The 18,087-nt window shown below is 38.5% G+C and overlaps 1 protein-coding gene across 1 annotated transcript; it reads left to right on the top strand.

Moving 5' to 3' along the window:
- Nucleotides 1-1,036: 1,036 nt before the first annotated feature.
- Nucleotides 1,037-15,832, top strand: gng13b (guanine nucleotide binding protein (G protein), gamma 13b). The gene is made up of 3 exons (XM_061026394.1): nucleotides 1,037-1,478; nucleotides 8,739-8,865; nucleotides 12,801-15,832. Exons 2-3 carry the CDS (start codon nucleotides 8,768-8,770, stop codon nucleotides 12,904-12,906), a joined length of 204 nt encoding a protein of 67 aa, XP_060882377.1. The 5' UTR covers nucleotides 1,037-1,478; nucleotides 8,739-8,767; the 3' UTR covers nucleotides 12,907-15,832.
- Nucleotides 15,833-18,087: the final 2,255 nt, after the last annotated feature.

Below are 18,087 nucleotides of genomic sequence, written 5' to 3'. Positions count from 1 at the left end.
TGACCGACTACAGCAAAAAATGTTGTTATTATTATGCCTTAAATCATAAATATCAACCTTAAATTTCAGATTCAATTATTCATAGAGCCTTATTTATAGAGCCTTTTTTTTCACATTTACCACTGAAAAGATTATTGATGTGTGTTGTTGAAGCAGAGTGAGACTTTTGTTTATCTAAATACAGGACTAATTCAGCATAGAAATGAGAGGTATAGCCTCCTGCTTTGTCCACTGGGGCTACAAAATTCGACCAAACTGGAAGTTCTTCACAGGAGCTGTAAAAACGGTATTAAAGAAAGAATATAAGTGAAACATTTTTCAGTGAAAAAAAATGAAACATTACAATTAGTATAACTGTAATTAAACTTTACATCTAGCTATATAAGCAACTAGTCAACCAATCAAATGCAATTATCCCAAGTGCAGTAAACATCCTTAATCTTACAACATGACTGATGAGATCTGAACCCTGATATGAACTCATTTTTAAAGTGTAAACATATAGCTGCTATGTTGCCTGTGTTATTGACTGCCTGAATGTTTTTATACTGTTTTTTTTTGTATCTGGAGCCTAAGGTAAATAAAGGAGGACATTAAAGATTTATTCTACTCTATTTTAAGATTTATCATCTGTGAAATAAAAGAACTATGTTTCACCCTCCTTCGAGAACCTGCTTAATCTGCCTTTGCCAATGGAGCTTTAAGGAGCCTTATTAGGGCAGAAATCCAGAGTCTGGCAATGGGGGCAAAAGGGCCGACATACACGCGCACATTGAGACGCGTGATAGTGAAGACAATTTGAAGTCCTCTTTTCCTTAATTGTTACCTGCTTAAGTCCCCCCCAACCCACACTCACACACGCACACACGCACGCACGCACGCACACACACCCACACATATACACACACACACACACACACACACACACACACACACACACAGCATCCCTTCGTTCCTCACTCCCTCCCTCCCCTCGCCTGGGCAACTCTCTAAATACATCCTCGGGGAACTCTCTCTCTCTCTCTCTCTCTCTCTCTTTCTGACTCACACAAACACATGAGACGCTCATATAGGAGGATCCCAGCAGAGGAGCAGGCAGTGAACGGCGGAGTGCGCACCGGACCAGCTCGTTAACTTGTCCACGTCCTATAGCCTATCACCCCTAATTCTCGAGCAGCTTCAGCAGTAACGACTCGGCCAGACTACCGGTTACGAAGAGACTCCTTCAGACTCAGACTGGTCGTCATCGTCTGTTTTACTCCGGAGACTGCGGATTTTATCCTTGATACTGAGAGTGCGCACGTCTCCCCGAGATAAACAAAGTCTACGGATATTAAGTCTTCTTTTATTCATCCAAATAGCTGGGAAATAAAATCCGCAATCTCCGTTTCGGCCCGGCTGTCTCCTGGTCGTCCTCTCTGGTTTAACTGCACCGGTCAGACTTGGAAAGAGCAACAGCCTCTACCGGCATCAGTAAGGTAAGAGATGCTCATGTTAAGTCAAGACATACAGAATACTTAAGGTGTATGCTGTGATAACTCCGTGGACTCCCCATATATCCTAATTACAGGCCTTACTGCAGCAAACATTGATTATGCACAAAATAGATTCAAGATGGGCATCTCACTGGCCCGAAGAACGGATTCCGAAATATAACTTATGAGGGGAAAAATAATTATTTGGATTCAGATACAAAGTATGTAATCAGTAGTCCTCAAAGTGCAACAACTTGAGAGGATTTCACACTTTGTACTGTCTGCCTATTCCCCCTTAGAGACACACACACACGCGCACGCACACGCGCACGCACGCACGCGCGCACACACACACACACGCACACACACACACACACACTTTTATGGATCCTACAAATATTTTAGAACTTAAATTACCCCTCTGCACACTGTCTCCTCCCTGACTCCTTCTTTCTCTCATTCCCCCTCTCTATCTCTTTTCACATGACCGTGGTTTAAGGATGGCTCTGAGCAGTTTAGTTAATGACAAAAACAGAACTTTTAATGTTCTAATGTGGAACTTAATCAGTAATTCAAATTCTATTTGTAAGTACAAATTGCTAGAACCTTATTGCAGATCATGACACGGAAAAACGCATAACAGAAACTCACTGCTTCATCTGCAGTCCTTTTCCGTGCTGTTATAGAAATGTGTCACTCTGCAAGTCAGTTTTGTATCATTACGTTTTTTTTCATACTTTTTAAATGTTCATATATTTGTGGCTGTTTGGCATCTCTAAGTAGTTATTTTCTTTTCTTCTTCAAGTCTTCAGGTGTGTCTTTTTTGAGGGTCCTTTAGTTGTTTTGTTTGTAATATTTCATTTTGTGTCACTTTGAAATCAGTTTGACGCTCTGCAGTTGTAAAATACAGAGGTTCTATACCAATGAGACAAACGCCTTTGCCTCCCCCTCAGGTGGCACTCCTGTGTCTTATAGGCCTACCTGTTTTTTGCCCTGGAGTGGAACAGACACAAGAAGAGAACACACCCTGATTAGAGAACTCTGATTAGGCGCTTTACAATGAGAGATCTGTGTCGTAGAAATACAACATCTGACCTTTTTGTGTTCTGATATACGACAAACATCCAGTCCAGTTCAGGCGTGTATTGATCGGATCTGATCGACTGCACATCTCCCCATGTTGCCAGGGCTGCGCTGGTATGATATAAGCTAGACTGTCCCAGTCCCTTCAGAGGTCATTGAAGTGCAGGACAGATCAGCTTGTTGTAAAAGCTCAAACATTGACTGTCAGCGTCTGGTATTTATTATCCTGAGAAGCATCATCTTCTCCGTATTACAGCAAGGAGCCTCTTCTTTCTGTCTTAGCCTCCTCTCTCAGTTGGTCAGAGCAGCTCTGCCTGTTCCTTTCTATTTTTAGTCTCTATTTACAATGCAGTAGCTACAGAGGCAAGAAGAGTCTCACTCTGTTTCCTTCATCTGTCTGTTTTTCCTCCTTTCTCTAATTATGTGTCATATCCTCTTTTTTTTTCTTTTTCTATTTTACTCAACACCTTTTTTTTTCTTTTTTTTTAACTTTCCCTTTCACCTTCGGTTTTCTCCTTGAAGCTCCTTTCTCCACCATCATTATAGAAGCCAGACAGAGCCATTCAACACATTAACCACTGGTAGCAGCTCCCCTCAAACTGCCACCTGCTCCAGAAACACATGCACATATACAGTACATGTGCGAGGATGGGAAGACAGTGGAGGAGACAGGGGGTAGAGGTTAATCTCTGGATGCTTTCGACCCAAATCACCAAACGACCTACATACCCTCCCCTAAAACAACCCCCCACAGTCCCCACCAAAGTACATCTTTTAAAAATCAGCACAAACATACAAATACACAGCTGCCTTTTTTATGCCGAGCCTCGACAGCACAATACATTTCAAAGGCTTGGTATGTCAATAATTACCTTTGACAAAACGCTGGAGCTGCTAAATGTGGCCTAAATTGCCTTTAAGTAGAGAAAAAAAGGGTTGATTAGGAGATCTTAAAGAGTCTTTTTTTAATAAAGCAAATGTAATTAACTTGTTCTCCATCTTTCGTCTGATACCTGAGCATAATCTTGAAGCAATCCCTTCATGGCAAAGTGTCCCAGTTTAGATTTAAAGCCGCAAATGTGCCGCAGTAACCACTGCATCCACACCCAAATCACAGCCAAACCCACACAGTGCTGCCTCGACCGTTAATCCACATTTATTCTCCTGACACTTCCTGAAAGTTGACGCTACACGTTTAGAATATATTGTTACAGTGACCTTTGACATCAGTACATGACAGAATCATTGCCATATAAATACTAAGAAAAACGAGACCACTTCCAATAGGACTGTGATGCCCTGGTTTTTACTCATTTTTGGTTTTAAGTCATATTTTATGTAGAGCATTGGGTGGTGCTTTCTACCAAAACCACAGCCAATGTAAAACCAATGGTAAAGGGCAATATGATTTGGTACAGCAGATAAAGAAAAGGTTAACAAGACTGATTTATAGTCACTTCATTAGGATGCCATAATAAATGAACAAAGTGTACGTTGGTGTTTAATACACTTCACTGTGCATATTTTTGTTTTTAGGATTTTTCAGTAATTACTTAAATTTGACTTGAGTAAATCCTGAAGGGAAAGAAGGGAAAGAAGGAAGATTGTTATTTGTGGACTCTAAGATTTACTGATAATAATTCATGAAAAAGGGATAGGGAGCACTTAGTGAGGAGGCATCTGTGGAAGACAGCAGGAGACAGATGGAAAACAGCTACTAGCCAGTAATGAAATGAAGAAGGTGAGAATGCCGCAGAGAGGAAACCTGCTGCAACCAATCGTTTAGATTTAAACATCACAGAGTAGGACATGGTTTTCTTTCATTTCTTTATTCACGAAATGTTAACACCATGTTGTGCCTAAGGCTTAAAGTTGACTTATTTAATTAACTGGTGGCTGAGTTGATGAAGACAAAGACGTTTAAACATGGGTGGCTACTGTGCAAATGCTAGCTATAGAGTAATTTGAGAAGGAGAGGGAGACAGGACAATGGAAATGATGGAGAGAGAAAAGAAAAGAGAAATGAAAGAGAATGGGCAGAAAATAATGAAAAGAATCAGGTGGATGGACGAGTGAAAGGAGAAAAAGGAGTGGCATTATTTCAAACATCACATTGATTACGCTTACTATTTATAGCTTACTATTTTTATCACAGTAGTTTAATCACATACGGTATATCAGAAATATCATTTGTGGAAATACCTCACTTCACAGAAAGATCAATTAATAAAGTATTGACTAAAAGTCAGTGGAGCAGAAGCCAGCCAGACTGCAATGACGTCATAAATTCAGCTGTCAATGCAAAATACAGAGAGGTGGCAGATATAGGCCAACCCTCAAAATGCATTTTCATTTTTGAAACATAGGTGCCTGCTTCCCGGCATAGGTCTTACACATGCACTTGTTTTTCAATCCAGACAAAAAGACTTTGGCTTATAAGCTGCAGTTACATAATGCTTAACCTTTTTAGAGTTTGTCAACTGAAATACTGCTATTGCTATCTTAGTTTATCTGTCTCAGCTGGCTTACAACTTCATGAGTAGGTTTAGACACTGCTGTTTAGCTTACTTTGCATGTTGGAAGAATCTTTTTCAAAACAAGATACCCATCTTCGTGTTCGAGAAATTCATGATATCATTGGTGAAATAGACAACACACTCAGTTATGTACGTTTAAATCAATACAGAATTTCCCTCAGGGATTAATAAAGTATTACAAAAAAATAAACTGTCACAAGTTTATTTCCTTTAAACAGCATAATATTGTTTCCTTCACGAGTTGGTTGAAAGCGCAATCTTAAGCTCACTATGATATTAATAGAATTTGAAATAGTAAAAGGTACTGTACAGGGGTCTTTCTCGCAGCCATCATACAAGAGTCAGCAAAGCTAAAACTTACGTTAAATTTCATCTACCGGTATATTGATTTTGTTAACTGAACTGCTGTTAGAGTATCCCTTTCAGCTGTATCTGAAACAGCTAATGTTAGCTTTAAAAGTACCTTAAAAACATTCTTTTTTTTTACATGAGACTCATTAAGTTTCTAAATTCTGTTGCTAGCTAAGTTTATCAACCATAGCTAGCTATTTAAGCTAATAGCTTCATGAATTTGGACATTAAAGGTTAAAGACTTGGTTAAAAAGAACCCTTTAAAGGGATAAATGACTGAAGCTACTGTTACCTAATATGAAATCAATATAAGTGATTCAGACTGTTTTCTGAGCCTTTTTGACAAGTACGTATCAATTTCTAGCTGTTCACAGTGTACCTTTTACCTAATAACGCCGGTTTAACCCCACACCTTTCTTTTAGAAAGATAGTGTGAGAGAGACTGAGGTGTGGAAAGATTCAAAAGGAGCAAGAATTAGATTGATTGTACAGGAACATTTTTTATTTTGAATTGGCAAGAAAAGGAGACTTGAAGGAAGCAAAGGCTCTGAAAAAGATGGAGAGGGCTTACTTAAAAGAGAAAAAGATGGAAGGAGGAAAAGCAGGATGGAGGGAAAATAGGGAGGAAGGAGATGAGTGATAACGTTAGAGAGAGGGAAACATTGAATCCTCCTGTCTTCTCAGGAGGATGCTGCTAAGACCTGATCTGGCCATCACTTTGCCTCTATCTGTCTGTCTCATATTGGTAAGACACACTTGTTATGTTGCACCTGGTGTTTTCTTTAACCCTACAAAGGGACCCACATTATGTACACACTCCTCATACATAATTATAAATATGTCACAGTCTTACTGTCTGCAAGTCTATGTCTCGCCTTTTCTGCCAACAGTAACAACATTTTTCTTTTGGCTCCTCTTGAATTGCTTGTATAAAGCAGTAATTGTTGTACTTTGGGACCACAACATTTAGATTAAAACACTGTTATCTAGTTTAAATCAGCCAGCCATTTACAGTTCATGTGCATTCTGGGCTCTTAACTGTTCCGAGGCAGGATTGATTAGCTATAATCCTTCATACATGCAGGAAAATAACTGGTAGTTAAGTTTTAAGGTTGCCTTAATGTTGGTGATCTTAGCATTTTGATCCTAAAATAAGAAGAAACATAAAAACACAGCAGATTTAGCAGCTGTATACAGTGGTCAACAGTGTTGGGGAAACTTTCAGAGTAGCATTTTAGAGGTTTTAAAGCTTTTTTTGTATCCTACAAACATGTGAGTGGCATCAATCCTCTCATGTAACTTAAGCAAGGCATTAGTGCTTCCTGCAAAACTTTCAACAATTTATTTAACACTGCATACTGATTCAAAACATGACTTTTCTAATGTGACATCGAAGGACATTTTTAATTTCAAAAGTATATTTTCACAATTTTCACAACTACATTCTTTGAACACTACCTTCATTAAAAAACAAGTCAAGAATCAGGAATACAATCATTGTCTGTTGCAATGTTATGGTCTATGAGCTTAATTCGAATCCCGACCATGATGTGAAGTAGGTGACGAATTCTGTGCTGCTTTTTCCCGTCTCACAATGCCCCCACACTCACTAAACTGCCATGAAGGACAATTGCATAATATCAAGTATCAGTTAATGTGCTTTAAAAATACCATTGTTGCTGTTTGAAGGACCTCACTGAGATCAATCCTGAGTGCAGACCAGACAAGCACTCTGCTCAGCCCGAATCCTCAAATGACTCACACAAGCACACACACATACACACTCAGGAGAACATAAACACAAAGGAACACACACAAGGGAAAGTGTATTGTTGAGAGGGCATAGTGGACATGTGTGGGTGGGGAGTGAGAGTAAGAGGGAGGGAGCAAGAGAGACAGAGAAAAGGATGCAGCAGAAGGGATGGAAGAGAGTAAGATAGTTGACAACACGCATGTTTGACTTTTTTTGAGTTCAAATTCAGACTCCTTTTGTAAAGATCTAATAATGTTATTTTCCTGATCTTTTATGGCACAAAAATACAGCATTCTAATCATTTTGACCACTATGGGAACCTCACTGGATTTTCTTTATTGTACATAATGCTGATTTAATATTTCTGCAAAATGCACAATTGCCTTTATTTTTGATGGTGAGATTAGAAGACTGATACCACCTTCATGTCAATGACAAGCATAGGGTTAAAAGCTGGGTTAGTTAACTGTACCTTTGACTTGGAAACCCAGAAACTGGGCAAAACCAAAATCATGATGAACAACCATCTGCCTAAACAGCACTTGAAAAATGGGATAGAAGCAAACAAGACAAACTCAGTGGGGGTATGTCCACAGCAGCCAGCCAGCCCCAAACAACTTTCCAGAGGACCCCTACGAGACCAGAGAGCTCAGGAGCTCCCAACATTTCCCTCTACTGACTTGCCGTGCAGGTTAAATGGATGGGACCTGTAACAGTGCACGTTACTGGTGCAGGCTGTGGAGAGAGCAGTTATTATATTGTGATGGATGAGTGGCTCAGGTTTTTGTTTAACAGTTCAAAGAACAATGCACAAGTTTTCCTGTAATGGTCAATCTTGAGGAGATGCAAGAATAGCTGGCTGTAAAATGTTGTGGGGTATTACGCTAAAAACTGAACACATTCTCTTATCCTAACCAATTAATAACACTCACGTCAGTTAAAAATGACACATACAAGTGTCTACTTTATTCATTGCCTTACCAATACATTGCCTATTTAGAGGCACAAAATATACTCTTTTTGTTTCATGAAACATTACTGACCTACTGACTGTGATATACTCACATTGCAGCCTTTCAACAACCGTCTGCAGAAACTGGGTGATTGATATTGTTTTCTCCACAGAAGTACATACTGTCCTTGTTCTCTTGTGAGGCTTAGGCACAAAATATTCCCTCTTTACTCTCCCTTCAGGTATTTGTATTCTAGTCTGCAGCCATGAGTCTTGTTGTAAAATGATCAAACCACAGCAGGTGAAAGGTTGCAAAAGTAATTAAACTGAGTATATTCATGCAAGGAGAAGTGGAAATATGTAGCCCAATGACACAAAAGGAGACAACTGAATGTATCCTGAGGTGTTGAGTGGGTCTGCCTGTTTTGGCAGCACTCGTTTGTACTCTGCGAATTTAACAGCCTCTTTTCACCCTTCCTGTAGGTGGAATCACTAAGCTGCTGCAGGGCACAGTTGTACAATATCAAGTCCGCTACCCACTATTTTGTACTGTTCAAAAATAACCCTGACTTGTTCGCTTTGTGCAGGAAGAAAAGCCCTACATCAAGCTGCAACCATGGATGAGATGGACCTGCCCCAGATGAAGAAGGAGGTGGAGAGCCTCAAGTACCAACTGGCCTTCAAACGAGAAAAGTCCTCCAAAACAGTGACTGAGTGAGTATTTAGTGCACAATAGCTCTAAAAATATCCGAGTTCAGCCCCCCGGAACAATTGTGAAAAGTTGCTTTGAGGACAAAAATCAAATAGCTTTGCTGTTGCCGGATACACAGAGCAGGCTGAAAAATATTAAACCTTAAAGATTCAGAAAAGAATGTTGCTTTATACTTACACAGTGGAACAATCTGTTAGTATATTGTAGACGTTTAAGTCCAGCAGAGTTCTTACTGTATTAACAAGGGATATAAAAAAGTACACTAGATCCCTTGTTTAATCAGAATTAGTGTAGATTTAATTTCCATTTGAAATATTAATTAATATAAAAGAGTATTCATTAAAAGTGCATTTCATTAGCAATTACAAGCAGCAACACAACATCTACGGTAAGTTCATTAAATTGATGCTAACACATAAATGACTAAAATGGGCTAATTATGATAAGCATCATAATTGCGGTGTTTTTACTTCAAGGAACAATCTATCTTTCCTAACAATATTATAAGGTAGAATCTTTAGCAATGTTGGTTGCAGCTTTTAAACACAACATTCAAACTGGACCCCTCCTCCTCCTGGGCTTATCGTTACCAGAAGTGCACACCCACTGCAAGCTAGCTGTGAACATGTGTTGTAATGGAAAAGACAATCATTTAGCAAGCTAGCACAAGCTGACCACCGGTGTTCAGCACATATGTGTCCAACAGAAAGCAGGCCAACCCCGGGTCTGGTGAAAGTCAACCCAAGGTTCACCCTCGTTTTGGAACGACCATTATGGCCGTATGGCTTTATGGCGTTTTACCTCACTATGATTATATTTTCTCTTCTTTGCCACCATGTCTGCACCCGCAATATTCGCTGGTTTGAACGGCATCTAATCGCTGAATTGTATCCACTCCCAAACACACCTGCCAACTGTCAGGCCGGGGGAAACATCCAATTCCTGCCCAGAAACATCCAGAGTAAACCAAAACATCACAATACAGGCAGAGGACAGTGTCTCAGCAGACACAGTCGCCAACACACATGTATGGAGGCCTATAAGTGTTGTTTGAGCGAACATTAGTTTTGTATTTTAATTTTTAGGAAAAAGCTACTGACTATATCTTTAAGTTAAAATAGATTCTTAGTAAAGTTTTTAAAAATATTTTTTTGGGGGGATATTTTGTTCCTTTATGTGAGAGACAGGACAGTGGATAGAGTCAGAAATTGAGGATAGATAAAGTGGGGAATGACATGAAGGGAGCCACAGGATGGTTTAGGACCCGAGCTGCCTGCTTGGAGGACTGTAGCCTCAGTACATGGGGCGAGCTCACTAACCACTACACCACCGGCGCCCCACAGTATGTTTTAAAACAATAATTATCATGAAGTTAATATTTAACTGCATAGTTTTGTGATCTTTTAAGACTCCCAATATCCATTGTAACAAAAAATAAAGAGGCTTTTAAACTTCTTCGGCTCAGTGTAGCAACGGACAATTGTAACCACTGTTTGTTCAATCAGCATCTGTTAGCAAGGCAACTCAAGTATTTAGTGGTTTATTCAATTATTCACCACTAACAATAACTCAAGAAGCATTTAGTATCCGTATTGAGTTCTATGATTCTGTAAATAACAGCTTACAGCCTTCTCCTCAATGATAAAACATGAGACACAGACACAGCGCACTCTGAAGCAGAGCCACAGCCATCACTTCGTTCTGTCTCTCCCTTCGTCTGTCTAACTGCGGAGCTGCTTGATGAAGAGTCAATCAGGGAAACTTAGAAGAATCACTTCATGTGAGGCTTCATCAGCACTGTGTGAGAGGACGGTCTTTTGACTGATGATGTTTTTCATATTGAGCTCTAAAGTATTAACGGTCAGTGTATAGAAACTCTTGAATAAATATTGAATAAATTGGAGAAGCAGCGAATGAAGAAGAAGAATGAATTGTTTCACTAGAAAAGTGTTGTTACTTCAAGGATAACAAACTGAATTTCAAGTGGTGTCATTTGAAACGTATATTCTAACAAGTTAAATTTGAGAAATGAAATAGTATATTTTATTTTTTAATTTTTGAACAAAAAGCATTTTGGTACACTTAGGAGTTTGTTGTTTCGGTTTTCATTGCCTTGTAAGGAGGTGTTTAGGTAATTATAGTTAATTATATATGATTAAAAACATGTTGAAAGAGTATATCCCAAGTGAAAGAGGTTGAACTAATTTTCATTATGAGGCGATACGCGGTTTATCTATTTAACTATTCATTTAGTTCAATTAGTTCTCATTTTTAAGAAAATGTATTGTTTTTCTTCAGAAAATGATGGGAAGTTTTCCTTTACAAAATAATAGGATATTGTTGGATATACACTCCTTTGCTTTCTTTTCACCAGCTTTAATTTATCTAATCCAATGCTCACCGAGAATGTTAAAGAGGTCATATTATGCCCTTTTTGGGGTTCATATATTTAATCTATGTACCTACTAAAGTATGTTCACAATAGCTAAAGTTCGAAAAAAGTGTCTGTTTTCATGTTCTGCTGCTCCATGCACCGGCTCGCTTCTGACTCTCTCTCTAAGGCTCTGAAGTGCCCACGTTCAGAGTCCCCACGTGTGCCAAGTCTGGTCTGATTGGTCGGCCTGTCGGCTCTGCCGTAATTGGTCAGTCGCTCAGCACGGTTCTCTGAAATGTCACACCCCCTTTTACCATATTGGGAATGCAGCCACTTTGGCTCCGAGCAGAGCAAAAACATTAGCACCTTAGCACTACTGTGCTACCGCAGGCTACGGCATATTGTGGGCGTGCTACAGAAGTTAATGGGCGTGCAACATGAGCTGCTGGGCTTGCCACAACGAGCCAATGGGCTTAGATCAGTGATATTACACTGACAAGATGTCACACTGGCAAATTTTTATCGAGGGGGGCTAGAACCGAGCGTTACATGAAGCTAATGCTGCAGCTAACAGGAGGACGTAGGAGAAGCTGCGTTACCGCGGACTTTGACTTTTTGCACATAGATGTGCCTAAACATGCACAGGATACTTGGAAAACACACTAAATAGCATATAAAGCCAGAAAAAGCATAATATGACCCTTTTAATATCAAACAATCTTTTGATGCGAGCAGAAAAATGACAATGACCTATTTTTTGTGAAAAAAGTAATGAACGCTAATGGGGCGCCAATAACGTGTAGTTCTGATTGATGTTTAAGTACATACAAGCACGTATTCTGTATATATTTAAGAATAGGTATGGGTACACTGTACATATTGATGACGATAGGGCAGTAAAATTAAGTGAGGACAGAAGAGCTTGTATACACTAATGATTGACAGCATTGTCAGTCAAGCATGCATTATTTTTAACCTTTTTGCTGTGCAAAGAACTTTACAATGAGATGTTCCAAAGCTTGTTCATCCTGCAAAACAAAACATGGCATCTAGATAACATAATCAAAAATTGTTGGTGCAACATTATTCTATCTTTTTACAGACAGACATAAACAAGGGACACACCAGGTGCAGTTCTCCTTTCAGGATTCAATAAATTAAAACCTACGCTTTAGAAAACATTTGACATAAATGTATAATTTATTAATTTTGAGCTGAAATTAATAGCAATCTGCACACCCACATGTATTTCTAGAATAATTATTTAAAACAGTATATACATATAGTTATACTCAATTAACCAGCGGGAGTGCTGTTATAAAGAATAACTGCACTCCATCTTATGTAGTTATATGCCTTCATCCATGTGAAAGAAGCAATAATAAGAACAGAGTACAGTTGCAGGAGTTAATGTTAGTTTTTCACTTATGGCTTGTGGTTGCTCAGATTCCCATCTTGCCTTTTATGGAAAAATAGGAAACGAGGATAGAGAATGGATTGTGGGCAATACACTTCCTCTGGAATTTGAAATATGTCTCTGTCCCTCTGTGTCTCTCCACAAAGCTTGGTGAAGTGGATAGAGGATGGCGTCCCAGAGGATCCCTTCCTGAACCCAGAGCTGATGAAGAACAACCCATGGGTGGAGAAAGGAAAGTGCATCCTTCTCTAGAAGAAACCAGCAACCCCGCCATGACCCTTCATCTTCAACCACCCTGACCAACACACAACCAGGCCTACAGATCGTCCCTGAACCCGACCCTGATGGCCCACGGCCAGACAGCGCATCCTAACCTCTCACACTGAATGTACAACAAATGATTACCCAAAACGTCCTGAACACACCCCCCCCCAACAATGGCACAGAAACACACACACTGACGAAGAAACACACTCACACAACTTCATGCAAAACTTTGGGATCTTCCCTGACTGCCACACGTTCACTGCAAGTTTATACCTGCCACGGTGATGCATCATTACTATGATATGTGATGACGATGATCAATACTCTTATTACCTTTCTCTATATGGATATACAGTATGATGACTTATTTATGCAGCTGCTAGTCACAAGCTTACTTTCCTCTTTATCAATATCTCCATAAACGTTTTTTTTCCACCCACCCGCTAAGAAGTTGTCATAAACTGTAGAGTCACATTCTTCCAGGCAGCAGACTGACTGTAGATCTGCAGCAGGGAATTCTTCAAAGCGACATGCATAAGTTCACTTCCAAATTGAATGCAACTTCTATATGTACTGCCCTGCCCCATACATAATATCACCTTTGTCACGTACGAAATTGAATTTTAATTGTACATTTTAACAAGCTGTTATGGTGCATATATGAATAATGAAAAACAGGGAGTTATTCAAGACATCATGGCAATGTTACACAGCAAAGTTTTCTTCAGATGAAAAGATAAATGCAGAGGACTTGCTAAATAGAAATAGGTTTAAGGGTTATCTAGAGTGTAACTAACTTTAAACTACCGTAACTAGTTGGTAAAACCGAGTGTTGTACCTGAACATGTTGGAAGACTTAGGTGTTTTTAGCTGTTTCTGACTTTAACATTCATGATGAATGCTGCGTTAAATGTCTGCTTGCATAGAGACTGAAAGTACATGCATGATCTAGGAGGGAAACCAATTCTCCACAACAGCAAAATTAGACTTTTTAGTTCCCAGCAATCCCCTTTGTGTGACTCATTGTGACCGTTTTTTTTATACATAGTTTTGATTTCACACATCCGGCATAGCATGGTTATCACTTTTTGAATATGAGATCTGCAACCAGTGTTGTTTTGCTTCAGTGTCTTTTGGTCTGAAAGTGTCATAGCAGCTCTGTTTGTGTGTTGTCAGTGCAGAATGAAGCTACGCGTCTCTGGGGGGGATGACTATACTGCTCACTCTCTTTCTTAGCTACAACCCCTGAGGACAACACACAAAACCCATCCGCTCAGTATGCAAACAACCCATGCAAGCACACTATCACTCTCCACAATAGCTCTCCACACATGTACAGACAAACCCCTTTAACTTATTAACTTATTGATCAATACTTAGTTTATTTATTTATTTATTTATTGATGACAACCTTCCTTCACCTTAGCTTTACTTACTACATCTGCATTCCTCTTCCTCATATCCCCACCTCAAAAGGAAAAAAAACAGAAAATGACCAAAAATCGATTACATCTTGTCAGATCATCATCTACGACTGCCTTGTACACAGTTTCCTTAAACAGAGAATGTAAATATATGGCATGACTATGCTAACCTCAGAACTGGTTTGTGTGTGCATGCATGCAACTGTGTGTTTTTTATGTGTGCATATTTTTTTAAGTGCAGAAATTTGGACATCACGCTCCCATGCAGATCATGAAGCATATACATGCACACACAAGTAGCTGTGTCACACACACAGGCAGGTCTGAGGCCGAGCAGATGGACAAAACACACACACCCTTATTAGTAGGAATGTGTATGAGGAGGGGAGTGGCAAGGATGTGGGATTCTCTAAATGACTTGGGACAGGGGAACCTCACATCATCTCAGTACTGTAATGAGTCTCATTATATAATTATTTTTTTCAAAATGACTAATTTCCCTAAAGGCTAATCGGTGCTTGAATGATTTAAGTTCTACATTGTGTAACTGAAAGTGTTTTTCTATTCTGTAAACTCAATTATAACATTAAGACAGACTTTTACAAGCTAATACATTGTTTTTATTATCAGACATGGTTGCAGCCATCCAAGAGCTGCATTTGTTACTTCTTGTAAAACATGTCTGAAGAGCAAAGATTCCATCCAATCACACTGACATAGTTCATACTTAATTTAAAAAAATGCAGTTATAAAACTGTACCGGCTGTGTGGCCAATAAACTTAGGATGTCAAGCATACTGTATATGCAAGATGACAACTCCAAATAGAGTCATTTTAGAAGTCCCATTGTTCTTTGAGAAGCATTGTGAGACATAATGTCTTTGATTTTTGACATTATGGTCTATTTTAAATTAAAAGTTTAGGTTTCGACATGATTGAATGATGCAGAAGCTTGTTTTAAAAATACAGCGTTGTAATTTTAACATAAATGCATGTATGGGGACTTTTAAAATGGCTTCAATGGTACAAAGAACTGTTTTGTTTTAGATTTTAGATTTTATGATTCAAAGGTTTAAACTTTTTTTAAGCTCTTAAAAACTAATGAAAAACAGTATGCATGCTGTCAGCTGTAGTCTCACATGGTCCTGAGTGAGGGCAACTGTACATGAGAGGATTCCTGAGTCCGCCTGTCCCTTGTCTGTTTTCTGTTCAGCAACTTTACTCACTTGTTTGTTTTGTTTTTATATAATCTGAACGTGCGTATGTATGGATGTATGTATGCCATTACTATTATAACGACAGCTTCAAATCTTGTCTAAATATCTAGCAACATATTACTTGTGAGAGTGATTTGGAAAAAAAAATATTATGCATCTGATCAAGTCTTAGTGTAAAGATGACAATGAGCAATAAATGAAACATCATTTTGTATTGAATGTTTTACAAAAACATTTATCTGATTGAATAAAGTAGAAGATTTTTAGACAGCTGGGTGTCTTGCTTGTTTTTTTTTGTGATATACGTATATAGGCTACATGAAATTAAAGTGACGTAGCATAACTAAGTTACAGACACAAATACAAAAATAATTGCATGGACATAATAAGCGCCAAAGAAGGTTGTGCAATTGACTTGCAGAAATTATCTGACATATGACCATAACCTTTATTTTGTTGGAAAAACCACCTTCTGTGTTCATTGTAAATTACATAAGTGGAGTAGATTTGTAAAACTAAAAGTAAATAACCCTTTGATTAATCAGAAAATGACTAATTAAGTATCAAGCTATGATAAGAAAAACAAAAAGGTACAGACACAAAGGTTTCAGAAAATACTAAAGATAGCTGCTCTAGCTGTGAAAAGATGCATGGTGCAAAGATGGCTGGTTGAGTTTTCTCCACGAGGCAAAGTACATTAATAGCTAAATGTCAACTGTTCAACTTCTGTTAAATTATCAATATTCATTTAGACCACATTAGCGTACATGGTCATACTCTTAGCCAGTTAGCCACTTATCCTGCGAGCAGCTTCCTGGCTATCATTTCTTAAACTATCACCTTCTTTTCCCCAATGAAGCAAGAATGCTAAAGCCATGACATTTTTAGTATCTTTGTTTGCCACATTTCTTAATCTGGGAAGCTACACCTCAGATTTTCATTTATGTACTGTAGAGCTCAGCTTCAGGGGAATGTTAGCCCAAATGCTAATAGAAAGTCTGCCTATCCAGCTAATGTTTGTAAAAAAAAAGAAAAAAAAAGAAAAAAAGAAATGCTTTCAAATTCTTCCTAATCTTCTGCTTGTTGTCTTTTTGATGTGTGTTGGCAATAGAAAGTATTATTTTATGGCTTTGTAGTCTTAAACAGCAACCTTCTTGAACAAATAGTTGCCGAAAGTTATATATAAGTATATAAACACTATCTAAACACATTCAGTTGTGTAAAGCACTGGATTGGTTGGAATCAGTAAGTGCTCATCTATGTCATATAAAGGCAGATCATGAAAACCTTTGCTAAATATCCGTTGAAAAAAAAAATGCTAACAGTCTGAATAAGTTTGCTAGTCAACTTGAGAAAAAAAGGTTTGAAATGTCACTAAATCTAGCTATGCTTCTGAGCTATGTTAGCTAAACAACTGAATGCTTTTTGTTATTGAAAATCAGTGTTAGAAATGAAACTGATAATACTGGCCCTTACAGTCTTATCATGAATGTCCTTCAGGATCTTAGCATTGGGCCCCTCATTTCTACCCTTATAGTTGTTGCTTAATTATAATATTCTGAATTTAACTTGACCAAAAGGTTTACAGATTGTTTACTTGTAAACTGTTTTTGTCTGGCTACCTCGGACATCTATTTCTCTGGGCTATGTAGGCTATGCAACACTTATTTTTCTGAATCTGTAAGAGAAGGGAGAGCAAAATGTTGACAGAGCAAGAAGCCCAGAGAGACAATAAAAGAGACTGAAAGATGGAAGGTAGAAGAAGAGGAGGCAGATGGTCCAATAGGCGGCCACACTCGAGGGGCTGACGAAAAGCTGCAATCTCCTCTCCTCCTTCCCCTCCACTGCTTCTTGTAACTCATGAATAATAGAAAGCAGCAGACATGGAGGGCTCTCACTTCACTCTGTCAGTGCCTATTGGTCTCTAAATATCTCTCCCTCTCTTTATCACTGACCACCTTCTTCTTCTTCAATCTCTGACTGACTTCTTTTCAAATCACAAAACCAAAGTGTGCTCTAAGGAAAGTCTATAAAGCAACATAAACTACTGTGTACAACGTGCTTAACTGCTGTGCACAGCAGCGTAATCTATTAAACACTTCAAGATTTGAACCAGAATCATGTTTGATGCTAGGTAAGCTTTCTAAAATAAAATCCCTTAGATTTTGTATTGTTTCAAAGAGGTAACTGAAAAAAGAATGAAATAATATAGGATATTAATAAAAATAAGAATTTTCAAGAAATTAGGTGAAATAGGCTCTATGTTGTATAACCTAAATTGTTTAAGACGAGGAAGTGCACATATTCACTTGAGGATATGTGATTGGTCACAATTTAAAAGACGTGCAATGTGATAAAATAATAATAAAAAACAAAGAAGATAAGACAGGAACAAAATAGGTTATCAAGAACAAACTAAACCAAATATCAGTGTACCCAGGAGGAAACAAGTTTCATTCCAACTGTTCATCTATTTAATGTATCAGTTAAATAGAGTAAAAATACTGTTTTCTACCTCTTTTGAA

This window comes from Labrus mixtus, chromosome 20, assembly GCF_963584025.1.
Source record: "Labrus mixtus chromosome 20, fLabMix1.1, whole genome shotgun sequence".
Taxonomy (NCBI): domain Eukaryota; kingdom Metazoa; phylum Chordata; class Actinopteri; order Labriformes; family Labridae; genus Labrus; species Labrus mixtus.
The sequence above is the reverse complement of the archived record's forward strand: the minus strand, read 5'-3'. Positions and strand labels throughout refer to the sequence as shown.

What these genes read in the sequence shown, in the direction of transcription:
- gng13b (XM_061026394.1), top strand. Translation starts at nt 8,768, where the DNA reads ATGGATGAGATGGACCTGCCCCAGATGAAGAAGGAGGTGGAGAGCCTC. An exon ending in TCCTCCAAAACAGTGACTGA is followed by an intron (nt 8,866 to 12,800) that starts GTGAGTATTTAG and finishes CTCTCCACAAAG; the next exon opens with CTTGGTGAAGTGGATAGAGG.